Here is a 25,726-nt window from a genome sequence, read left to right on the forward strand (position 1 = left end):
TTCATTGAAATCAATACCTTATTTTTTGAGCATATCATTTGACCACCAGTCTTGCACGATACCTCTAAACTTGATCGTCACCATTTTGCTTGATTTTGAAGACTCATTTGTTACCAATTGGCTTCCTTCATTGTGGTAGTGGCACAAGGTCCCATGTATTATTTTTATGAAGGGCATCAATTTCTTCTTGCATCGCCATCATCCACAGTGAAGCATCTGAGCTGTTTATTACCTCTTGGAATGTTGATGGCTCACCGTCCTCTGTTAAAAGGCAGTATGCAATATTTCATTTTATAACATAATCTGAGTGTCAATTGGGACGTCTTTTCACATGATCTGATTGACGAGTTGTTGGAGCTTCAAAACTCTCTGGTTCTTGATCATCATGTGCTGGTTCTGCTTTAGATAAATCTCTTTGTTCAAACTTTTTTTTCATATGTATCTGTGTAGTCTCTGACCTTTCAACGCTATTATCGTCTTCTTTTCTTTGTAGTTTATCTTCTACAAAGATAACATCACTGTTGATTATCACTTTACGAGCAGTGGGATCCCATATGCGATACTCCTTTACTCCATTAGCATATCCCAAGAATTTGCATTTCCTGGATTTTGATTCCAACTTTGAAATTTCTTGGGAGTTGTACATCACGTACACAATACTTCCAAATACATAGAGGTTTGAATAATCAGCAGGTTTACCAGTCCATATCTCCATTGGTGTTTTCAGCTCTATTGTTGTTGATAGAGCTCAATTCACCAAATAACAGGCGGTATTGACTGCTTCTGCCCAAAATGATTTTTCTAGGCATGCAGCCCTCAACATTGCTCTTGTTCTTTCTAACAATGTTATGTTCATTCGCTCTTCCACTCCATTTTATTGTGGAGTGTTCGCCACTGTGAATTATCTTTTGATGCCTTATTTCTTACAAGTCATCAAATTCTTCACTTGTGTATTCTCCTCCTTTATTTGTTCTGAAACACTTGATCTTATTTCCAGAATCAAGTTCCATCCGCGCTTTAAAGTTTTTGAAAGTTGAAAACACGTCTGACTTTTTCTTAATAGGGTACACCTTACATCTTCTGGAGTAGTCATCAATAAATGAGACAAAGTATTTTGCTCCGCCTAGAGATGTAACTGGTGCTTGCCATACGTCAAAGTGAACCAATTCTAGAACATTTTTGCCTCTAGAATTTGATGTGTTGAATTTCAACCGATGTTTCTTACTTGTTATGCAATACTCACACAAAGTAAGTGATATCTTTGTTAAGCCTGGAAGTAGTTTTTGCTCCACAAGAACTTTCATCATTGTTCTGACATGTGTCCAAGTTTCTGATGTCATAACATTGCAAAACCTGAACTACTTGAGGCAACAGAGGCTTTTACTTCTAGTAAAGTCTCTCCCTTCAGCATGTAGAAGTTTGATGTTATATTTTCTCCTTTCAGCACCACAAGCGCTCCTCAGAACACCTTCATGATTCCTTTCCGTGTTTCAATCTTGCTTGCTTTATTATCCAACAATCCGTAGGATAATAAATTTTTCTTCAGACCTTTCACGTATCGCACATCTCGAACAACTTTAATAGTTTCATCATACATCTTCAATTTGATGGTTCTAACGCCAACGATCTCTAAGGCATGATCATTGCAACTATACACAGATCCTCCTGAGACATGTTCATAATAATGGAACCATTCTCTTCTTGAGGTCATGTGATATGTTGTTCCCGAATCAATGAGCCATATATCTGCAAATCTTTTTCTTCATTCCATAGTGGTTGACGCTTCATAACATAGAGCATCTACATCATTTGAAGTGTTTACTGTATTGCCTTGTGGATTGGAGTTTTTTTTAGACTCCAACAATCCTTCTTCAAGTGACCCTTCTTTCCACAGTTGTAACACTTTAAATTCTTCTTGCTTCTCGACTTTGATTTACCATGTTTGTGCCTGCTGCTTTAGCCACGTTCTGTTGATCTCCCTCTCATTGTTGTCAACGCTTCTGCTTATTGCAGATTTACTAGTCTGTCTTCCTTGTTCTTGCACCAATTTTCTTCTTATATAACAACAGTTGCAACGTCATCGAATACTAGATTGGTGACATTAATGTTTGTCAATTTGATGATGAGTTGATAATACAAATCCGGTATACTTTGAAGTAGAAGTTAAACACGTTCTTGTTCTTATATTTTATAACTTAAAGATGTAAGCTGAGAAAATAAAGTGTTCAGAGTGTTTCAGTGCTCCGTCACTGAAGTAGATTCTGGCATACGGAGAGTGTACAATTTCCTCTAAAGGAAAATTTTATTGTGCAACGATGTAGCCTCGTATAGTTTGGTGAGATGATCCCATATCTCCTTAGTTGTATTCTTCTCCTCGATGCTTGACAATACTTCATCTACTAATGCTATATGAAAGTTTTCCATAACATTCTCGTCCATTTCTATCCATTTGTTGTCATATGTGAAATCTACCGGCCTTTCACTGATAGTTGCTAGACAACCATCTTTCCTCAGGATGACCTTCATCTTCAATTTCCACAATGAGAAATTTCTCCCATTGAACTTTTCAATATCAAATTTCGTTGCCATAGCTTCTATTACGGATAGCTCCCACTATTTCACTATCGTGAATAGTTCTTTGGAACCTTCAAAGAATGGGTAATACCTTCTTACTTTCTTATGTTGGAGGATCCACCTTTTTTGGTGGCAACTGATAATTTGAGAAAATAAAAATAAAGATAAAGAAGACACAAATTTTACATGAAAAACCCCTAAATAACATAGGGTAAAAACCACGGGCAACGGTAGAAGAATTTCACTATGAGAAAATAAGAATTACAACTTCTCTCGATCTACCAAGGGAGAAAACAATGATAATTATCTCTTGATAAAAAGGAGAAAACAACTCTCAATAAACTCTCTAAATTCTCTAGTATTGGGAGAAAGCTATAATGCTTTGGGATGATTTTTTGAAGCTTAATGGGTTAGGGTATTTATAGTTGAAGTTTAAGGACTAATCTTGTAAATACCCTAAAGTACAATGACTAAATGTGTAATTTTACCATTGCCAAAAAATCAACAATTGCTAGCTACTTTTCGGTGCCATTAATTGTGCACTTTCGATGCCCCCCAATTTTGACAATTAACTTGTACTTTCAACACTCTTTGTTTGTAGGGAATCTACCGAGAATTCCACGCTTGCTCCAAGCTATCTTTAACATCTAGGAATAAACATTCCATCTTCTTTGAACTCGAAGAAGGCTGCCACGGTAAGAAATGATAACAACATCATGTGTTGTTGCACTTCATTTTGTGTCAGTCGACTTGTGAAACTCTCCTTGGCTTGACCTTAATTTTTCATATCTCAGAAGTGCTATAGACGAATCTTTGAGGATGTTGTGAACATGACGATGAAACAAAATTTGTTTATATATTTGACGTCGAAAGATGTCTTTTCGACGTATGACATACATACTACTTGCATATATACACATCCTTAAAGATCAATATGCAACACTTCCAAGACATTGAAAATCAAGGACAAGTCAAGGAGAGCCTCACAAATCGATTGACCCAAATAGAAATACAATAACACATGATGTTGTTGCTATTTCTTTCCATGGTACCCTCTTTTCCCTTTATAGAAATGCAATAACACTGTTTTTCCTCAAATATTAAAGATAGCTTGGGAAAAGAGTAGAAATTTCTTGATAGATTCCATATAAAGAAAGAGTTTCGGGCACTCTTTTCCCTTTATAGTTTCTCTACCTTCAAGTTGGTCACGAAGGGTTTTTGAACGGAGGCCATCTTTCAATAATAATAATAATAATAATAATAGTAGTAGTAGTAAAAACAAGCATGCATACTTACCAATTTAATTTGAGATAAAATACATTCAAGTTCACTCAATTATGTATTTGGTCACAAATAATTTTTTTCTAAACTATTATAACCACAAAATTAAAATTTGTTATAAACATGTCGCTCACCATATTAGATAAAATAATGATGTAGTCTAATATAATAATAATTTGAGTCTCTAAAATTTATACATTCTATCAATTTGGTCCTATTTTAAAATTTTTCAATAATTCTATCCATTTAAATTTAAAAATTCTATCAATTCAATTTGTATTCTCATAGATTGCTTGCTCTTCTCCGAGATATATTTGTTTTAACTTAAATTCTATCAATTTACATTAATTTTTGTTAAAATTTTACAGCTATATTTGGCTTAATCTTCCCAAATATGCATTTGTCTCATCATTGAATTTAAATTTGTGCTCTCTTTTTCATTTCAAGCGACAAGTATAGGGCTTTAATAATTGTGGCTTGAGATAGAAAAGAGAGCACAAGTATTTAAACCCAATGATAATAAAAATGCATATTTGATAAAATCAAGTCAAATATAGCTATAAACTTTTGATAAAAATTAAGATAAATTGATAAATTTAAGATTAAATCATATATGTTTGAGGAGAAAACAAGTAATTTAAGAGAACAAATATTATATTAACATAATTTTTAAATTTTAAGGTAATTATTTAAGGTCGGGTTGGTGTTGGTGTACCCTAAACCTAATTTTCCCCCTACCCCAATCCCCCTAAAATATTTTCCTAAATTCAATTCTCTAAAAATATTGGACCATATAAAACTAAATTATATCGGAATCCATCGATTTTAGATTTTTTAATTATAATTATATGTAAAAGTTTTCATTTTCTCATTTTTTAACAGTTCATACTGATTCACTTAATTTTTAATTTTACCCCATTAATCAAACCAGGCGAACTAGGAACTAACATTCTCTATGTGTTTCTCAACATGAATTTTAACATTACGAAATAATAAAAGAACATTACAAAAATATTAGAAAGATTCAAAAGTATATAAGTAATTTCCAAAATTATAATCAAAATTGTATTAATTAATTATGACGGCTTATATAGAAATTTGTTAAAGGTTACGGAAAAGTGTACCTAATTCTTCATTGTAAACCATATGGTGAAAACAATTATGACACGAAATAATAATTTAAGTTGTTCATCATTTACCAATGGAATGTGGTCATATTTTATTTTCATAAATTATTTCAGTTAATGTCAATATCTCGTTTTATAATAATTGTACCAATAATTTGTACCTAAAGAAAGCTAACAACTAATATTTATAATCTTATCCTTAGTGAAGTATATTGCGATCTCCATGATGCACATTCATGAGAGTTACCGGTATTCATGCGAACTCAAATTGAAAGAGCAATCTATTCTTGACCAGAACCCTCGCCGGGTTAGTTGTCAATATAATTGTTTTTATCTTCATATCTATAGTAGTCTGTGTCTTGTGTCTTAAAAGAGTTATTTTATGTAGTAATTTCTTGTCATGTCCTTCATTTACTTGAGGTCTATGGGTTTGTCCAAGATTCTCTGCCGCGTGACGTGCGTAGTTGCAGCGGAACACCCCCATGAGATGACGCCCGTTGAACAGAAGGGTGATGTTAATTTCATTTCACCCTCGCCATTTCATCCAACGGCTATGGCTGACAGATTCTCTCTTTCTTTTCTTTCAATTTCCATTTCAGAACAGGCACTTGTGATTCCAGTGGAACCCATCTCTGCCCCGCGTCCCATAAAATAATATTCTTCGCAACGCATGCGTGACGGATGCAAGTATAAGTCAAGATGAGTAAATATTATCATAAAATCTATTTTTTTTCTGTTAACTATTATTTTTAATAATGTCCATTTTTAAAATTTTGTTTGTGATCAATTCGTATGAAAAATTTATATTATTAATATATAATATAAATCATTAAAAATATTTTTATTAGGACAAGCTTTGTCTGCGCCTGAACTCATTTTATTGGAACTGTTGTGAAACGCCTCGTGCCCTATCCGTGTCAAGAAAACTTGGAAGCACCAGTGCCGAGTTAGGGGTTCGGGCATCCGCTGCAGCCATTCCGCTTGGCTTTTGCCTTTCATCTCAAATAGAGGTGGTTCGACTTCCGTTTTTAGTCTGCTACTGTTTCTACTAGATTTTAAGGAATTTACTAACGAATTATAGTTGTATAATAAACTTATAAATAACTTCAATATTAAAAAGAAATATTATTCTTTTTAATATTTTCAGGTTTAAGTAGTTTTGTATATTCTACAAAATATTTTATAATAACACGGTCTTTTTATTTATGATGTTCGTTTTCGTCTAATTATGATCTTGTTTAGTCTATTATCATATTGTGGCATCGTCTATTCGACCAAACTTTCAAGATGGATAGAAAATATTACAAGACTATAGAGTTTTTAGGCATTTTTTCAAAAGTTCTTTTCAACTGCAATATAAATGAAGAATTAGAACTAAATTTAGCGTGGGTTCTGTCAAGATTTAGGAATAATAATTAAAAAAATAAAAATTGAAAATAACTCTTGTAGTTTTTCAAAAAATTAACATGACTCAAATTATTTTTATGTGACCCTCCAACTCAGAGAACATATTTAATGTGATATTTTGACTGATATTTTTCGTGATTAACCGTTACAGTATTAGTGTGATATTACATAATATTGATGTAACGACTCACGATAATTGATGTAATACTTCACAGTGGCTGACGACATGGTAAATGACATGATAGATAAACTAAATTTGATTTTTTGGTCTTGTTCGAGAGTTAAATTAGTTTTAATTATATTTAAATATTCTTTTGGAACTCATCAAATAGCGTCGATAGTAAAAAGAAATGTTATTCTTCTTAAAAATGTTAAATCTAAACATCTACGTCTACAACATACATGTTGTAAAATGATTAAGAAAAAATAATTATAAAACAATAAAAAATTATATTCCTTTGAATACATTAATTATAATTAAAATATAGCCTAACAAAATTGTAGACAAGAATTTTCGCCCAAAGCCCAGATATAAGGGAAGTTTTGATATTTTTTCAATTAAAGACAATCGATAAATTAATTGGTACTGTAAGGACGGTTCAAAGGTGTTAATCTTTCCTTGACCGTAACTGACTCCCGAATTCGACACATTTCTGGTAAAATGCATATCAGATAAAATGATGTTCGATCCGCCTAAATGTTTGTTAAAGTGATCGGTGGTGACTCTAACCCAATTCTTCCAAGTCGAAGCCTAATTCCGGGCTCAACTAAAAAAATTAGAATAAAAATTAAACAAATCTAACCGACAGATTCAATCCATATTTTTCAACGCATGGAAGAATATAACACTTTAAAGTTCCATTCTCTCCGGTCAGAAAAGAACCAACTAAAGTGTAAGCGCACTAAACTCATCCCAACAAAGAACCAGGTTGACAAGTAATCCACTCTTGCAATAATTTAAGATTCTTTTTTTATTCGAAAAATCAAAACCCCATTTTTATATTATAAGACAATTTTGTTTCTTTTTTATTGCTAGTGAAATAACAGCAGCTGACAAATGTGTGTCCCTGTTTCATGTGCTCCCTCCCTCGAAAATTCTAAAATGCAACTTATTGATATAAGAGTAAAAAATAGTAGAAATCAATTATAATAATTTTTTTTATTAAAATTAAATGCAAAAATAAATGGGTAAATTATATTTAAAATTAATTTTAGGTGTGTAAAGAAATTTTTGGTAAAAATATGTGTCTAACATTTCAGATGTTACACTTTTAAGTATTTGCCGTTAAATTCGACTGTTAAATGACACATGTCATGATTATAAAATTTTAAATTTTTATTTAATTTTTTTTTGTAATTTTATATACATAACATGTATCACTTAACAATCGAATTTAATAGTATTAACAGTCCAAACACCTAAAAGTGTAACGTTGAAAATGATAGACAACTAATTTTAACAAAAAAAATTAGACACCTAAAATTAACTTTAAATATAATTTGAACCCTTATTTTTACATTAAACTTTTTATGAAAAATATAACTTTTTAAATTACATAACATTTTTTATTATAAATTTTAAACCATCTAATGTAATTTTAAATTAAATTGTTGCACTCTTTTTTTTATACACGCACTCTTTTCTTTTAATCAATTATTAATATCCGTTCTATTAATTAACTCGTCGAATTTTGCATATACCCACTTCTCTCTCTTTCATTTCATATTAGAAGTAGGCCAACATATGGACACCACACCACAAATTCTCCCTTTAAAGTGTTTCATTCTTTTTGGCTTTAAGACCAGCTCTTCCCTAGTAGAGTAGGTGATTTTCATCTCTTTGAAGACTCCATAGCTTTTCCTTTTCCCCCTTTTTCTGAATCTGTTATCCATGGATACCGCTCAGTGGCCGCAGGTAAAAGAAGGGTTTGTTTCTTTTATTAATGTTTTTTTTCACTTGAAATCATGATTTTTTTCTCTCTCTGGGTTGAGTTTTTCAAATCTAATTAGCTTTAGGTTTTGGGTTTATTTACTTGCTTTAAAGTTTCACTTTTTTGACATTAGATGATGTTGTTCACGCCACCACTAAAAGTTGAATTTATGTTGTTGTCGTTTAAGATCTTTCATTCTTTTTCTCTTTGAGAAAGTACTGCACCTTTTCTCTCTCCCTTTTCACCTGCGAAGCAGCATCCTTTGTTTTTGTGTCTTGTTTGTTCCTTATCTCATCTTTCGTTATATTTATATATCTTTTTAAAAATTTCAGGGAATTGGGGTAGTTAAGCCCTTGGAAGCTTCAAGAGGCATGGTGGAGAGGAGTAGGACTCAAAATGATCAAACTTTGAACTGTCCCAGGTGCAATTCAACAAATACCAAGTTCTGTTACTATAATAACTACAGTCTTTCTCAGCCAAGATACTTCTGCAAGACTTGTCGACGGTATTGGACAGAAGGTGGTTCCCTCAGGAATGTTCCTGTCGGAGGTGGTTCAAGGAAGAACAAGAGAGCTTTATCCTCACCATCACTATCATCATCAGCAGCAGCTCCTCAAAACCATAAGATCCATGGAGGTCAAGACCTTAACCTAGCTTACCCACCACCCACTGAAGACTATAATAGCTTACCCAAGTTCATTGAGGTGCCCTACAGCAGCACTTGTGACAAAACTCACCTTCAAAACTCCACCTCTTCTTCAACCCCAACACATCTCAATGCTATGGAGCTGCTTAAGACTGGTATTAACTCAAGGAGTTTGAGTTCGTTCATGTCCATGTCAATTCCTGATTCAAATACAGTGTACTCAAGTGGGTTCCCAATGCAAGAATTCAAACCAACTCTCAGTTTTTCTCTTGATGGATTCGAAACTGGCTATGGAAATCTTCAAGGGGTTGAAGAGAGTGGTGCAAGGATTTTATTTCCCACTAACGAATTAGAGCAGAATAGAGGGCAAGGAGAATCTTCTGGCAATTGGAGTGGAATGTTGGGTGGAGGGCCTTGGTGAAAATGAACAGTAAAAAATAACAACATGGTTAAAAAGGACGAAGATGGAGCTTATGCCTTTTACTTTACACGCATGGTTGGTACTAGTTGATGTTTGATTATTAACAGTCGGAACTTTAGGGGGGGGAATGAGGCTTCACTCTTTCTTTCTACTTTTCCTTTTTACCACATTTCGATTCCCCTTTTTTTTTAACTGTAATGCTGTAGTACATTTCTCTACTCTTTGATCAGTGTGGATGTTTGAAGCTTCTTTTTAGGTTTGCTTCAAAAGGAACTGGAGTTCTTGGCTACTTACTGCTTCTTGGGGTTGCATTGACCACAGTTACACTCACTTTCATCTTGTTCACATGTCCGGGAGTGTTGGAGTAGATACCCTAAGTAAAATGAATAACTAATTAAAGAAATTCGGGATTCAGGATGTACGCTTATCTATCCTGAACCACGCTTGCCTAAAAACAATATATGTAAATTAGCAGTTGAACTAAGAAACTGTGCTTGTCTGATTGGTGTACTTAGTTTTAAACATGGATTTTCTTTGGTAATATTTTTGGTTGAGGAGGAAGTGAGTTGTCAATCCTTTAATTTCTTGTTTTTCTATATTCTTTTCGCTTTTCGATGGGTCACAAAATGTCGGGGTCTTATCGGCAACATCTGGGTTTTGAGAGATTCTTCCAACTCCACTCCCACTCTTAAAAGCAAAGCCTTCATTAGTAAGTGTGTACCATATTGAGAAGGAATACCCTAAAATAATATGAACTACTTAGGTTAGATCTGACCCGTCCCTGCACATGCTTTTCCACTTTCTAATGTAGGCTTACCACTACGGCCGTAAATGAATAGGATTTTGAACGATGAATAAGATTGTGATTATATTTGTTTGTTTAATTTTTAAAGGTATTTTTGTTCAATTGATGTTTATTTAAATTTTTAATATCATGTTCGTGTTCTTTATTTATTTTTGAAGGTGTTTATGTTATGTTCGATTATCATTTGTGAATTTATTTATTTAACTTTAGCGAACATGTTGATTTATATATTCATTAACATATTTGTTTAGCGTTAATCAATATGTTCGTTTATATAGCTTGAGCCACCTCGACAACCAACTATATCTTTTTATCCTTTCATTTTTGTTAGCTAAAGAAAAATGATAAAAATTAGCCACTAGTCTTTAAACTCATTAGACTTAATGGTTTTAATTCCAAAGTTCACTTTGTATTCGATTTAATCTCTACCTTCAAGGATATTTAAAATTTAAGAAATAAAAAAAGAATCAAATAAACGAGCTTATAAATGACTCGATAAACAAGATTATAAACGAGCTTGTTCGTGTAATAAACAAATCGAACACGTCTTTTTTCGTGTTCGTTCGTTTATTAAATGAACATAATTGTTCTTATTTATTGAACTTAATAAATAAATATTATACGAACAATTCATCGAACGTTCTCTTCATTTACCCTTCTATTTATTCTATATCATTTTCTTTTTTTTTCTTTTAAATGAACATGAGAATAATTTATATTGATATTAGAATAATTCATAACATATTAGGCTATACATGCTTTTGTTTCTTATGTAGCAATGTACTTTCCCATTTACATGAAACATGGTTACTTGCACATTTCCCATGGTAATTTCCTTTATTTAAAAGCAAAATCCCATATATATTATGTGGTAATGGATAGGACCCACAAACATTCCTCTTGGGAGTGGCGCAGAATAATAATTTCCATCAAACTTGCAAAATCTTTGAGGAGAACCCTATGGTATTCCATGATTTATGTTCATACATAAAACTATATAATATATTAATATATGTGTAGGCCTAGCACTCCAAAGACAAATTGGTAGTTTTTTTTAATATTATTAATCTCCCAAGGTGTTCACCACTTAATGAACAAATGTGTTTCAAAGCCGTGAATTGAGGTTTACCATCCCCTCATCATGGAGGTCTTTTTCTTGCCAAACTTGGGTATCAAGTAATTGTATTTTATTCTATTTATTATTATTATTATTATTATTTTTTCCTTTGGGTATCAAAGCTTCGGTACTTCAATTTTTTGTATTCCAGTTATCTCATTCTTTGAATTTATATTATGCTATATTAAAATTTTAAATCTATGAGAAATATATGCTTATGTTATAAATAAATGCTTATACTTAGTAGAGACAAATCTAGAAATATTTTTTAGGGTACCCACATATATATTAATAACAAAAAAAATTTATATGGTGTAAACACAAATAAAATTTTATGTGGACATATATATATTAATAACAAAAACATTTCGTATGATGAAAGTACATATATACTAGAAACAACAAAAAATTCGTATAGCGTAGGTAGGGCCGTGGCTGGGGGGCACAAATTGCGCGACCGCGCAGGGCCTCCCAAAAAATGGGGCTCAAAAAAAATATATAGTGACATTTTATCAATAAACGCCACTATAGATAGACCTATTGCGACGTTTTTTCAAAAAAAAACACCACTATTATTGTGGCTTTATTGATAAAACGCCATTATAGATGGATTTATTGCGGCGTTTGTCAAGAAAACGCCACTATTATTACCCTAAAATCGAATATATCTAGAAAATAGGGGTCTCTTTATACGAATTTGTACAGGGCCCCCGAAAACCCTGCCACGGCCCTGAGCGTAGGCACAAATAAAATTTTAAGATGAACACCTTCAGTAAAATTAACAACTAAAATAAGAAAATCTAAATTTCAGAGTAGAGACGTACCCACCCTGACCTCCATGTACGTCCGCCACTAATACTTAGAATACTAAGATATCGAAAATTTATAAGAAAATGTCTTTTAAAACTTAAAGTAAACTCAACTATAAAAAAATGTTAATTTTTTTAAAATATTAGGTTTAAACATTTATGTTCGTAAGATGTATTTTAATATAAAAAATATCTAATAATTCAATCAAATTGCTTATAGCAAAATAATAATAATAATAATTTCATTATTTTTTCCCACTAAGGTTGCGTTTGGTTCACGGAAAGTAAGATTACCAGTGGGAATATGATTACTGTAATGTTGTATTTTGTGTTTGGTTGGTTTAACAGGAATGTAAGATTATCGTGTTTGGTTAAAGGAATAAAAGATTATTTGAATGTATATTTAACCAAATTGTCCTTATTATATATTTATTTTTTTAACAAGTTAGAAATTATTTATATATTTTCTTTAAAAAAAATTAAATTCATAAAATTTATATAATTTTTTTTACAAAATTGAAAATATAAAAAGGTTTAATGAAAGGGTAAAATTTTATTTTATCCCCTGAACTTTATATAAAATTTTAATTATATATATATTTTTTTATAAATCTAAAATAGTTTAAGAATAAATTTGTAATTTAACCTTCGTAGAATTTTATTATTCAATGACAGAATAATGATATTTTTTAAAGAAATCTTTTAAGGGCATTTTAGTCAAAAACGCCGGTAATCCAATAATACCTAAAGAAATGGAGGTAATATGCCCAAAAAATCTACTATTGATAATGTAAAATTACCGGAAATGACATTTCCGACCAACCAAACGAGAGAATGTATATTAAATTCCCAAAAGAATCTCACATTCTCCAAACCAAACCCACACAATTTGTAAATAGCTATGGCATAGGGAGGCATTGCGTATGGTGAATGTAGTAAAGCTACATTAAAATCTGTGATGGACAGGCTGAGGCTTTTGCAATGTCACCATCACATTCAACCTTCAATCCCTTTCATTTTCCTATTGGATAGTTATGATAAGTCGGTAATCTAATTTAAGATGATTTTAATCTATAATATTATTATGTTTAATTTATAAATTTATACACATTTATAACATATTCGATTGTGACTGAAAAATTACATTACGAGTGGTCTAGAATTTACAATAAAAAATGTTATAATAAAAGTAACATTTTCGATTACAATCAAAATTATTATAAATAATGTAACATTTTAATTGTAATCGAAAATATTATTCCGTCTAATCCAAAGAATTACCCTCTTGATAAGGTTTTTAATTATAACTAATTTCTATTATTAAATCTTATATTAACAAATTATATTTTAATTTTTTTTTTTACTTTGGGTTCATTTTGTTTACCATTATGAATCATCACAATTAAAGAACTAATCTTCCATACAACTTTGATACAGAAAATGATCGCAAATTCACATTAGGTGCAAAGGATTTCATTTCATCATAATCAAAGTTTTATAAGCAAAAGAGTCAAAGCTTGATACAATATTACAAGAAAAAAATAAATTGTGTATTTAATTATTTAACTATTTATGCGATTTTGTTTTGATTAAACAATTATTTTTTTTCAAAATCATATTTAACATTTTATTTTTTTATTTTGATTATCTGTCGTTAAAAAAATAACGATAATGATGATGTGAGATTATCTTGTAATGACGAATGACCAAAATGAAATCAAAACGTAACATTAAATATGATTTTGAAAAAAAAATAATTACACGATCGAATTTAAACAAAAACTCAAATAAATATATTAATTAGATTCAATTTAAAATTTAAAATCGATTTCTCTCTCGTACAAACAAGTAATGAACCTAAATTTGACAAGGTCCAGGTCGACCTCCAAAATACAACCACGAAGGGTACGAGGTTTTGGAGATATTACTGAAGATAAACCAAGCCAGCTTGGACTGTGAGTGGGTGACAGAAATCCAGCTATGACAAAATCCTTATCACATGAACCACAAACCCAGATTTTTCAAGAGATAAAAAGGAAAAAAATCCTAATGGATGTCCCACTTCTAAAACAAGCATCCAACAATCTCTTTGAAACAACACCAAAATGACATTCAGTTCAAATAACACTCCCTCAATCACCATACTCTTTTAACAGCTTATATGTGTTAAAAGTTATACTACATACAACTGATCTTTTGTCAAGAAGAAAATGGCTGCACTTGCTTCAATCACCCCAAACTCAACTTCATCCTCTTCAGTATACCCCAATTTTAGGTCCTCCCCATTGACTATCTCTTCCAAAATTACTCCAGATTGTTCTTGCCTTGTGACTCTAAGATCAGGTCATGCATCTAAGCAAAGACTAGCTTCGCAGACTCGGCGTGGCCTTATTATCCGATGTGCTGCAACAAAGCCTGCAAAGTCACCAGGTACTACTGTTCTTGTTTATAAGATGATTGATTGGTAAACAGAACCTCCTGCTTAGCTGACTTCAATTTTCTGCTCTTGTTTTGGAGGGATTAGCTGAAGAAGAATGGAAGGTTAAGAGGGAACTTCTCTTGGAGAAAAGGGTATTCATCTCCTACTATTTCTAATGCTTAACTGCAAGTTTTGATGCATAAGAAGACTACCCTTTCTTAGTTTGGACCAGTAGAAGCTAATCAACAATGGAGATTTGTTCCTTGCAGGTAAGAAGTGTGGATGCAAAGGAAGCTTTTCGCCTTCAAAAAGAGAATAACTTTGTGATTCTTGATGTACGACCTGAAGCGGAATTTAAAGAGGTCAGTTTCAACCGCGAGATAAATCGTTGGCGAAAGGGGTTTCGGTTCATTTTCAAACTTACACAATGACAGGAACAGAACAGCAAAGTTCTGACTCTAAATTTGATGCCTTTTGATGCAGGCTCATCCCACAGGTGCCGTTAATATTCAGATATATAGGCTCATAAAGGAGTGGACGGCATGGGACATTGCCAGGCGTGCGGCATTTGCATTTTTCGGCATCTTTTCCGGCACAGAAGAGAATCCCGAGTTCATCCAAGGTAGAACCGCGTTCCCTATGTTTCTTCTATTGTCTACCCACCATGTACTACTTAGCAGATATAAAGGAACCAAGTATTTGGTATTTAAGCAGGCGTAGAATCAAAATTTGACAAGGATGCAAAGATAATAGTGGCATGCACCACTGGGGGTACGATGAAGCCATCCCAAAATCTCCCTGAAGGTCAACAGTCAAGGTAAAGTATTTACAGCATTTTGAAAATATAAAGTGAAAAGGCAGTAATTATCATAGCATCAAACAAACTACAATCTTACATGTTTAAAACTACCACACAATAGTGTTACACTTGTATAGGTTTAATTTAACCACTTTACTAGAAACTTTTTACAAAATAATGACATGCATAGTGATATCATAATAAAAGAGATATCAAGATTTTAGGTGGAAAACTCTTTCGGGAAAATCACGGGCAGAAAAGGAGAATTTTCACTGATGTTGAAAATAAAAAAATACAAGAATATTTGCAGAATCGACTAATCTTCTAATCCTAATCTATTTAGTTCAAGTCTTATAGCTAGATGCAAATGCTACTTGCAGGTCACTCATAGCAGCCTACTTGTTGGTGCTCAATGGGTACAAAAATGTTTTTCACTTAGAAGGGGGTCTTTACACATGGTTCAAAGAAGAACTGCCATCGGAATCCGAAGACTGATGGATCAAATGATTAGATGGTGCTTCCATTGAAGCTCAAGTTTTGTCCCTAAGGCTGATTTCTCTCCCTTTTCCCTTTAGGTTTTGAATGTGAATTCTCTTTCGACATTTTAATGGTACCAAGAACTTTGTACCTTATCATCCTAAGTTTGGACATTTAAACTATATTCTTCATAACAGCACATTAATCATCTACATCATTAAACCAGTTCCAAGTCATACCTGGAATCAAAGTCTACACACCATACAAAGAACACTGTATTCAGGTAGTTTTTAAACCTCAGCTTTGGGGCTTTACACTTGCGCTCACGAGGAAGAGTGGAACCAAGAGCACAACTCGACATTAATCAAGTCTAATTAACTTTTTACAAGTCAAACCCGAATAGCTTTAGAGCATAGGTGTCTGAAAAACGTTCAGACTTTTATCTATGTACAGAGTTATTGTCCATTTCTTTTGGAATGCTTTTACAAATCAATGAAATCTTTGCATTTGAAAAGAAAAAGCCACCCTTATTATTACAAAGGATCGGAAAGATCCCAAAAACAAGGCCAGTCTCAAAAAGTGATCCACCACATAACATCCCAATTAAGATGAATCAACAGGGTAATTTATAAATAACACATAACTAAAAGATTTCGCTTCCTAACTTCCCCAAGCACCCTTGAATTTGCTGCATCTAATATTACGGGGGAAAAGAATTGGAGCCAAAAGCCAATTGGAAAGTTTAAACTAAAACCGTTTCAAAACTGCCATCACAAGCTTGAACCTGATCGCGTGGCGGCATCTGAGCACATAACTGCAAATTTCAGGTATCCTGGGAATCTGATCGAAGGTTAACAATTTGAGAAACTACAAGCTTGGAGAGTTCATTGATTGCAGCTTGAACCTGATAATCATCTGATTCCCTTTGCCTTGACCATCCAGATAACTGTGAACTTAACCTGCTATATTCATTTGCAGCAACCCCAGTCTTCTTTGATGTGGCAAGAACTTTCTCCAAATCAGTCTGTGATAATGGCCTTGGAGTCTGAAAAAAGACGATGGAAGATGAATAAAAAGCCTTGACATGATAAATAAACAACCATAAGTAGTTTAGAAAATTGCTAGAGGAAAAAGACCCAATTCAATCAATTACAATTTACACATGCAAAAATAAGTTTTATAATTACTTTATGTTTAAAAACAATAAAATGATCTTCCTTGAATCTCTCATTCCAACTATAATCATGTACTTGTGGCCAAGAAAAAGTTAGATTCAGTCTCTCATCGCAGAACAGAATTTTAAAATGTGTGAGATAATTCGTAAATATATACACAAAATATGCTTACTCCAGATGGTTTTCCTTTCTTCTCCTCATCTAGTAAGTCCCTGATAGGAAAGTAGGCTGCTTTCTTGCAGAGTTCAAGAAGATCCGAACCTGTGTAACCTTCACACAAACTAGCTATGTAGTCGAAGTCAATGTTTGGTTCAACCCTCTCACCCTTCAAAATTACCTTCAAAATCTCAGCCCTCTCCCTGCGGTCAGGTACTCCAATCTCAAAAGCCTGAGGGAGACGTCTGAGTATCGCTTCATCTAGTTCTGATGGACGATTTGTTGCAGCAAGAACCATAACTCGTGCATTCTCTGCATAACATTATAATATCATTAAATTTTACGTTTAATAACAATACCTAGACATTCTTCAGGGAACCCTTCATCAAAAACCAAATAGAATATAGTTGTAGGAGAACTGATAGCATTATGTAACAGCCTTTAGATAAAAAAATACTCACGATCAGTGGTAAATCCATCCCATAAAGCCATAAACTCAGTCTTCATGTTTGTCATTGCTTCATGATCTGTATTACGACGCTGTCCCAAGAAACTGTCGACCTCGTCAATAAATATAATAGCAGGCTGGAGTTTATAAGCCAAACTAAATACAGCTGCCACTGCAAATAAATAATTCAATCTGAGACATATGAAACAACAAACTTGCATGGGGTATTACAGCCATTAGAAAACGCATAGAACGTAGTTGTGATCACAAAACCATTTTTGGGCCACAAGCCAAAAGAGATGGTACAAAACCATCTTAGCGTGACCTTAGGATGGTCAAATGAGTAAACCTTCTCTTAAAAAAGTTCTTTTCACCTACATCTTGGTTTTAAAAAGCGTAAAGCGCCCTAAAGCACCTAGGGTCCTAGACGCCGAAGCGCTAAGCGCTCGCTTTATGCACATGAAGCGCCAGACAGACCGAAATTCACAAAAAAATACAGAATATTTACAAATTAACGTATAAATACTTAAATATCAAAGTGTCAATGCATATATTCAAAACTTATAAGTACTTAAACACCAAAATATAATTCTCAATTTACTTATAAGTTATAAATACTTAAATACTTATATACCATTAACCATACGACTATACGAGCATATTAATCTCAAAAGATGGTCTACACCAAAAGTAGTCTAAAGTGAGATGAACAAAAGTATTTTTCTAAACCCTCAATTCCTTATAACTAAAAATCCTCTAAATCGTCATCTTCATCAACTCGGACAACACCATCTCCTTCATCACTAGATACTCCAATATCTTCTTCCATCTCATCTTCATCAACTAAGCATCTACGAGATGGTCTACTAGAGATAGGATTATGAGCAGGAGATTTTCCTTTATCATTCCGCGATGGTTCGGCTAATGAGATTTTCCTGATAATCTAATAGCCCGCTAAACCCTAAACAAGCCCAAAAATCATATATCTGCTAAAGCCCAAAATCGTATCTTCTAAACTCGCAATTAAGCGCCGATTAGCGCTTTGCTAAAAGCGCTGCAAAAGCACCGATTACTACCGCTTAATGAATTCGTAGTGCTTGCTATGCTGAAGCGCCAGGGGCCTCGCTCGAGTCGCTTAGCGCTTTAATCACGCTTAAGCGGCGCTTTTTTAAACACAGACCTACATAACACCTCTTCTGATTTTTCAACTAGAATTTAACTCAAAAGGGGAAAAACAAGGAAAACAGATTGCAGTACAATTGCAATTCTGTATAACCATATACATTCCGGTATATTCAAAGAACTAAAAATGACAGCTAACCAAAAGGGATAGGATAATTGCTACAAATGCATACCGAGTTTTTGCGCATCGCCAAACCACTTGCTCATCAGATTTGATATCCTAACATTAATAAAAACAGCGCCAGACTCCTTTGCAATGGCTTTAGCAAGCATGGTCTTTCCGGTACCCGGGGGTCCATATAATAAAACCCCTTTCTGAGGACCAAGAAGCTTTCCATGCGAAAACAGCTCTGGTCTCCGCAATGGAAGAATCACTAGTTCATAAAGAGCCTGCTTGATGGCTTCCAATCCTCCAATAGATTCGAATTCGACATCAATGTGATCAGGGTTTATCACATCACAAGCTATTACATCCTGTTAAAATGAAATAAGTAACCACAGAAGCTAACACTCGGGATCCATTGCTTCTATTTCCAACACATTAATTCAAAGCAAATATTCCAACAATCAATAAAACACTAGGGAAATTAATCTCTCTTGCAGAAAAATTAGAAATTGACCGAAATAAGCTTGGACTTTTTAAAGGAATATATATTTATAAGGAAAAACGAAAAGGCTTGTTTTTGTTTCAATTCAGAAATAACAGTACCTCGTATGGATTGGTATGAATTAGAGGACGACCCAATCGATTGGCAATTTCCTTCTTGTGCTCCTGTGCTTTTTTAGAAGCTTCTCGGTTCGGGTCGAGGTGTCGGAGCCCCGCGAAGAGGACTAAGCAACTGAGGGCGGCGCTGGCGGCGTATAAAATAAGTTCTTGCAGGAGCTTCGTCTCCGATGAAGATGAACCCATCTTTCGCGATGATTTATCTACCTCCAATAGCTTTTAGTATTTATGTATAGAAAAATTAGGGTTTTTGAGTTTTACTGATGGAGAGAAATATTGCTTTGAAAATCAAGCAAAGGATTGAGATTTTTTTGTATGGTTTCTCAAAGATCCTTCTAGACGAATGATGAAGCAGAATGGGTTTTCTAATTCCATTAAATATACATTTGGTACTCAAATTAGGCATATTATTTTAAATTCATACTTCAAAGTCTTTTTGTTATCAAAATGCCATTCAACTTTAGTTTCTGTTAAGATATTTTATTTAGGATAAATTATAATATCCATCAGTCAGCTATTTTTTCACTACTATTCTGATTATTGAATTTTAAAAATTAATGATTTAATCATTAAACTTCCGAATTACTACGTTTTAATCATTATGATGAATTTATTAATGGATGGATATAAAAAAATATAAACAAAAATAATTAAAATTTTTAATTTTAAACCATAATTCCCAACCCAAACCTAACTCCCCCCAATCTAAAACCCACCAACATCACAATCTGACAACGTCGTTGGTTTATCTTGAAGTAATGCATGGCTTCTGTCAGTCGTCGATCCACCGCGCAAGGTGGTTTCAGTCGACGAATGCCTCACGGTCAAGGGAGCAGAGGTTATTCTCAGCTACTGATCGATATACCGTATCGATTCCAGTTGAGCCTTGTTATGAAGCGATGATGCTAAGAGTAGGGGCCTCAGTTGATGAAGATTGTGAGCTCAAGGCCAACGATGATAGCGTTGGAGACTTTGTTTTTTGAACTGTGGCTGGTGGAGAAGCAAAAGGAGCTAGTGAAGGGATAGCTGGAGGAGGAGAAGTGGGAGGTGAAAAGCCAATAAAGGAGTGGCAAGAGGTGGGGTTGCTAGACATGGAGAAATCGGGGAAGATAGGATAGGATTTTGAGATTTAAAGTTTGAATATAATATTTAGATGTATATTTTGGATTTAATTTTTTGAATCTTATTTGAAATTTAACATTAGTAAAACATGTAATGACATAATAATAATAAAATAATATTTTTCATTAGAGAGTAAAAAAAATAAAAGTAATTTTAAAATTTAGTGATTAAATTAAATTTTTTAACTTTAATGATCCAAAATAAAAATGACAAAATATTGAAGGATAAATGATAAAATTATTCTTATTTTACACCATTAATTTTTAATAACGAGGTAATATAAAATTATATTATATATTAATAACAATAATAATGTATTTTGTGCTTTTTTACATAAAAATATTTAAAATTTTTAAGAAGATTTCAAACGTGATGTGACAGATTATTCCTATATTCCCATACATTACTGTCGCATATGAAATTGTGGTGACACATCTGTATATTAACTTTATATCATTCGCTCGAAAACCTCATTTGTTTCATCATACCAATGTTTCCTATTTTAGATCTTTAGATTGAATTTAAATACATAATTTATCTTTGTAGATAAATTTTTATATTGTTTGACTCTAATTAATATTTTATCAATAATCTTTCAATAGTTTAATATCTTTTATGATTTATTTATCGATATAATTAGATTTGTATAAAATATATCATCAACCGTCGCAAAACATGTTATATTGAGCCATGCTTTTATGAAGTTTATTGTTTGATAAGTAACTTTACGACTTCATATTCAACGATGGTGGTTTCATCTTTTGGCGAATTTCTCGAAAAATCACCCTAATCTTTTTTTTATCTGTTAGGCATCGTTCAGATTTTATTTCTCGATCTAACACCCTTTGCAGAAAAGCACGCTTTAGGGGTGCGTCTTATGCTGATCTGGCGCCACGTAGGGTAAGGCGTGCCCCTGAAGCGTGCCTTGTGAAATATGTACAAAATTCAGGTGCTAATTTTGTAAATATTTTTAAAATAGTGCCTAATATGTAATTAATTTCTATTAGGGTGATATTTGTGTAAAAACTTCAACTTTATTTATTTATTTTTTCTGTGTGAAAAAAAACTTTCTACATTAAAATCTTTAAATATTGTTTTGCAAATTATTTTATAACTCGATAAATTTTTATTTTTGCATGAAATTAAACAATACGTATAATCTAATATAGAAAAACTTTGAGGGTAAGTATTTTAAAATATGAATAATTTTATAAAAGTTTTATAACTAGTATTTCTTTTTTAAAATGATGATGATAATAAATATTTTATAATTTTAAAAATTATAAATTTTATATATTTTTGAATTTTTTTTGACTTTATATTCTTTTTGTATTGAATTTTATTCACTTTTAATTCTTTTTTTATTGCATTTTTATACTTTAAATTACAATTGATAGATCAAATGAATTATTATTCACTTTTTAAAAAAATCAATAAAAATGTAATAAAAAAGAATTAAAAGTGAATAAAATTTAATAAAAACGTCAACTTTATTGATTTATTTTTGTGTGATATTATTTTTTAACTATTAATAATATTTATTGACTTTTAATATTAGTTGTTTAAAAATATAAAAATATAAAATAATTTTTTAATTACAATTGATAGATCAAATTAATTATTAATCATTTTTTAAAAAATCAATAAAAATACAATAAAAAAGAATTAAAAGTGAATAAAATTCAATACAAAAAGAATATAAAGACAATTTTTTTTCAAAAATATATAAAATTTATAATTTTTTAAATTATAAAATATTTATTATCATCATCATTTTGAAAAAGAAATACTAGTTATAAAACTTTTATAAAATTATTTATATTTTAAAATATTTACTCTCAAAGTTTTCCTATACTAGATTATACGTGTTGTGTAATTTCATGCAAAAATCAAAATTTTTCGAGTTATAAAATAATTTGCAAAAGAATATTTAAAGATTTTAATGTAGAAATTTTTTTTCACACAAAAAATAAATAAATAAAATTAACGTTTTTACACAAATATTATCCTGAAAAAATTAATTACATATTAGGTATTATTTTAAAAATATTTATAAAATTAACACCTAATTTTTAACACGCGCTTTTTTACGAAAGGGTGTTAGATCAAAAAATAAAATCTAAACGATAACTGAAAGTAAATAAAAAAAAGGTTAGGGTGATTTTTGGGGAAATTCCCCCCATCTTTTTCCTTAACGTCACTTGGACGAAACGAAGAACCTCGCCTCCTTTTGTTCTCTCTCATAAGTTAACCATCATACTATTATTTTAGGATAAATTATAATGAATATCACTCAACTTTAATTTTTTTACTATTGAATTTAAATTATTTTAACTTTAATATTTAAATTTAATTTTGAGTTCAATTTGGGAATAGGACGATAAATTATTAACGACGTGGAGTAATTATTGTTTTTTTTGTAAATTTTAATTTGTATATCGATTTTTCATTAAATTTTAAAAGACTTTAATTTTATACACTAAACTTTAGTTTGCATTTTAATTTGATCCATGCAGAAAATCGTCCAACTCTGATGACCTTCGATGTCGATCAATTGTTGCTTGTTATCGATCGCTATTCACAATAAGATCAATACCAAAACTTCACATTTCACTCTTCTTTCTTCTCCCCAGATTGATTTTCCACGAAATATACTCAAAATTGATTAAAATCTATTTAAAGGTTCAATGTTCTAGTGCTTCAATATTTTCTAATGGTGGTCACATGAAACTAGTTTTGAGACATATTGTTAGTCTTCTTAAAAAAATACATCTCACCGTTCTAATTTTCAAACAAACACTCCAAACCTCTTAAATCTTATAAATCTCCTAAACGCTCCAAAATGATGAAAATGATGATTATATGGAACAAAAATTACTTTTTTAACTTCCACATCAACAATATCAATATCAAGCTCATATCATTCGATTGTTATTGATTTAACGACGTAATACTTTAATTGAAACTAAAACTAAAATTCAGTGTTTAAATTTAATAATATATGATATATTTTATCCTTTATTTTATCATTTCTCCAATTTTCCCAAGTGCAAATCAAGCTCAAGATATTCAAACAAAATATTGAAGTGTAAATCAAGATGACTCTGGAGCAATATCATATATTAACATACTATTAATGAAATTTATTTGCTGAGAAAAATAAAATAAAACTAGTTGACACCCCCTTCACTCTCTATTTGGATCACGTAGTAATAGGATGGATGTAAAATTTTATATTAAAAATATAAATTTAAAAAATTATATTAAAAATTTAAGAGATTCGAAATTAGAAAATATGCATGGTTAGATTATTAATAAAAATACAAAAAAATACTTAAAATATACGAAAATTTGAAATTTCGATCGACCATAGTCCATCACACCTTCTATCCATCCCTGTGTTGTAGCAAATTCTTGGAATCTGAAAGATGAGTCCATGACCGACACTTATATACTTCCTGCTCTTTCTTCTTCGGAAGATCTCTTGTCGTCAACAGGTTGTCACCGGTTGCTACCATGTCTTCTAGCTCTTTTCATTTAACTGCTTGATTATTCAAAGTTCCCTGATATCAAACAGACCTGGAAATGTTTTAAGTCCAGAAGTTTAACCACTGAGAACTTGTGCTACATGAATGATCCAACATGGCCGCCGAATCAAGCCCATCAATCATCAGAAATTCTTCAGCGGCCAATCCCGTTTGCTTAACATCATCGCTGTTGTTCTCAGCCTGTCCGAAGCTTGGCTGTGCTTCGGCTTCAACTGCGCTGCTTCCATCAACACGGTTTCTTCCACGAGGCTCGGCCAGCAGTTCACTCAACTTCTGCATCTGCACGCCGTTGAAAAAAAAACATCAGTTCATATAAACTCACACTGAACATCTTCAACATGGGTTCCGGTTACCTGTAAAATCAAAGATTGTTTTTCTTTCTTCAACCATTCGAATCTCGATTCCAGGTTGTCGTAATTTGCTTTGAGTGTGTTGTAATCTTGCTCTATCCGTTTGGACTTCCATCTGGCTCTTCTGTTTTGAAACCATATAGCTACTTGGCGAGGCTGGAGCCCCAGCTCTCTCGCCAGTTGCATCTTCTTTCTCGGGTCGAGATTCGTCTCTGATTCGAATATCGACTCGAGCAACCTGATTTGCTCATCACTAAACCTCCTTTTGTTCTTCATCTTATTCTTCTTACTCCTTGGTTCTGCTCTTCCTTCATCTGCTGCTGGATCACACTCTCTATCCATTATTGGATTTTGAAGGGTAAATTAATGTGTTTGGGATTAGTAAATATATAGTTGAATTACACGGTTGCTTTCAAGTGCTTGAGACTGGAATTTAAATTTCGATTGTGATTGTATTTTTAGTCACCTTACGTTTATTGTAATTATAGATATAACAAATACTACTATGGTCATTGTAGTATCACGGTCGTATAATAATAATTGCAGATATAATGACTGCTATTTTGATAGTGGACCGCTATTTAAATATCTGTTTAAGATACATGATTGATAGGTTATCTTAACCGATAAGACCAGCTATCGTGTGATATTCTCTTTCTTATGCCTTGTGGATATCTAGTTGGGTGATTGCTGCCTGGATCAGGCTCTATTGCATGAACATATTTTATATATGGAAATCAATCTTTTCTTGTATACATGCAAATCAAAATCCCTGCTCAAACTAGAAAGAAGAGAAGTTTTAAAACATCTCCAACTACCATTCTTTGCTTGTGAAATATCTACCCTAAGTCATAGGAGCACATCACATGGGCTTGTTGTGGTCTATGCAAGAACTTGTTACATGTAAACATTTGGGATGTGAACTCAGGACTTCAGTTGTGGTGTAAAGGTTTTTGTTGTATTTCTTCCATTTCTCCTCCATATTATTTTTTTGATTATCTTTTTCATTCATCAAGGCCTATGGAGAACACTTGAGAGAATACTTTTGGATTATGGGCCGTTACATTCTTTAGGAAGTTGTGATCCTTTAATATGACCTCTGGAACACACAACGTAATATGTCAGAATTAATAGTTGATCATATCAATCAAACATGCTAATTAATGGGTAACCATAATAACTCTGCCTAACACTAATGTTAAGGGTAA

The 25,726-nt window shown here is 32.2% G+C and overlaps 4 protein-coding genes and 1 long non-coding RNA gene across 9 annotated transcripts; 2 read left to right on the forward strand and 3 right to left on the reverse strand.

The window, feature by feature from the left end:
• Window positions 1-1,315: 1,315 nt before the first annotated feature.
• On the reverse strand, window positions 1,316-14,736 carry LOC120139953. Its single transcript, XR_005517690.1, has 3 exons — window positions 14,305-14,736; window positions 14,247-14,249; window positions 1,316-1,330 (listed from the first exon to the last, which is right to left on the reverse strand). It is a non-coding gene; the product is annotated as an uncharacterized LOC120139953 (long non-coding RNA).
• Window positions 5,548-9,676, forward strand: LOC120139950 (dof zinc finger protein 1-like). 4 transcript variants are annotated; one of them, XM_039155038.1, is made up of 3 exons: window positions 5,548-5,567; window positions 8,635-9,167; window positions 9,237-9,675. In XM_039155038.1, the coding sequence occupies exons 2-3, from the start codon at window positions 8,692-8,694 to the stop codon at window positions 9,385-9,387; spliced, it is 627 nt and encodes a 208-aa protein (XP_039010969.1). In that variant the 5' UTR covers window positions 5,548-5,567; window positions 8,635-8,691; the 3' UTR covers window positions 9,388-9,675. The 4 variants fall into 4 exon arrangements, with proteins under 4 accessions (XP_039010969.1, XP_039010970.1, XP_039010968.1 ...); XM_039155039.1 differs by having other exon boundaries at window positions 5,560-5,578; XM_039155037.1 differs by lacking the exon at window positions 5,548-5,567 and adding an exon at window positions 8,102-8,304 and having other exon boundaries at window positions 8,647-9,167.
• Window positions 14,263-15,993, forward strand: LOC120139951 (rhodanese-like domain-containing protein 14, chloroplastic). The gene is made up of 6 exons (XM_039155041.1): window positions 14,263-14,548; window positions 14,643-14,689; window positions 14,807-14,899; window positions 15,021-15,159; window positions 15,252-15,354; window positions 15,717-15,993. Exons 1-6 carry the CDS (start codon window positions 14,329-14,331, stop codon window positions 15,829-15,831), a joined length of 717 nt encoding a protein of 238 aa, XP_039010972.1. The 5' UTR covers window positions 14,263-14,328; the 3' UTR covers window positions 15,832-15,993.
• A 386-nt stretch (window positions 15,994-16,379) lies between these two features.
• LOC120140041 (ATPase family AAA domain-containing protein 1-like) lies at window positions 16,380-19,699 on the reverse strand. Of its 2 annotated transcripts, XM_039155101.1 has the most exons (6): window positions 19,484-19,699; window positions 18,948-19,248; window positions 17,606-17,764; window positions 17,161-17,456; window positions 16,718-16,858; window positions 16,380-16,645 (listed from the first exon to the last, which is right to left on the reverse strand). In XM_039155101.1, exons 1-6 carry the CDS (start codon window positions 19,682-19,684, stop codon window positions 16,637-16,639), a joined length of 1,107 nt encoding a protein of 368 aa, XP_039011032.1. In that variant the 5' UTR covers window positions 19,685-19,699; the 3' UTR covers window positions 16,380-16,636. The 2 variants fall into 2 exon arrangements, with proteins under 2 accessions (XP_039011032.1, XP_039011031.1); XM_039155100.1 differs by having other exon boundaries at window positions 16,380-16,858.
• A 4,318-nt stretch (window positions 19,700-24,017) lies between these two features.
• Window positions 24,018-24,875, reverse strand: LOC120139861 (homeobox-leucine zipper protein ATHB-12-like). The gene is made up of 2 exons (XM_039154974.1): window positions 24,522-24,875; window positions 24,018-24,447 (listed from the first exon to the last, which is right to left on the reverse strand). The coding sequence occupies exons 1-2, from the start codon at window positions 24,858-24,860 to the stop codon at window positions 24,211-24,213; spliced, it is 576 nt and encodes a 191-aa protein (XP_039010905.1). The 5' UTR covers window positions 24,861-24,875; the 3' UTR covers window positions 24,018-24,210.
• Window positions 24,876-25,726: the final 851 nt, after the last annotated feature.

Source organism: Hibiscus syriacus, unplaced genomic scaffold (assembly GCF_006381635.1).
Source record: "Hibiscus syriacus cultivar Baekdansim isolate YM2019G1 unplaced genomic scaffold, ASM638163v2 tig00110777_pilon, whole genome shotgun sequence".
Lineage (NCBI taxonomy): Eukaryota > Viridiplantae > Streptophyta > Magnoliopsida > Malvales > Malvaceae > Hibiscus > Hibiscus syriacus.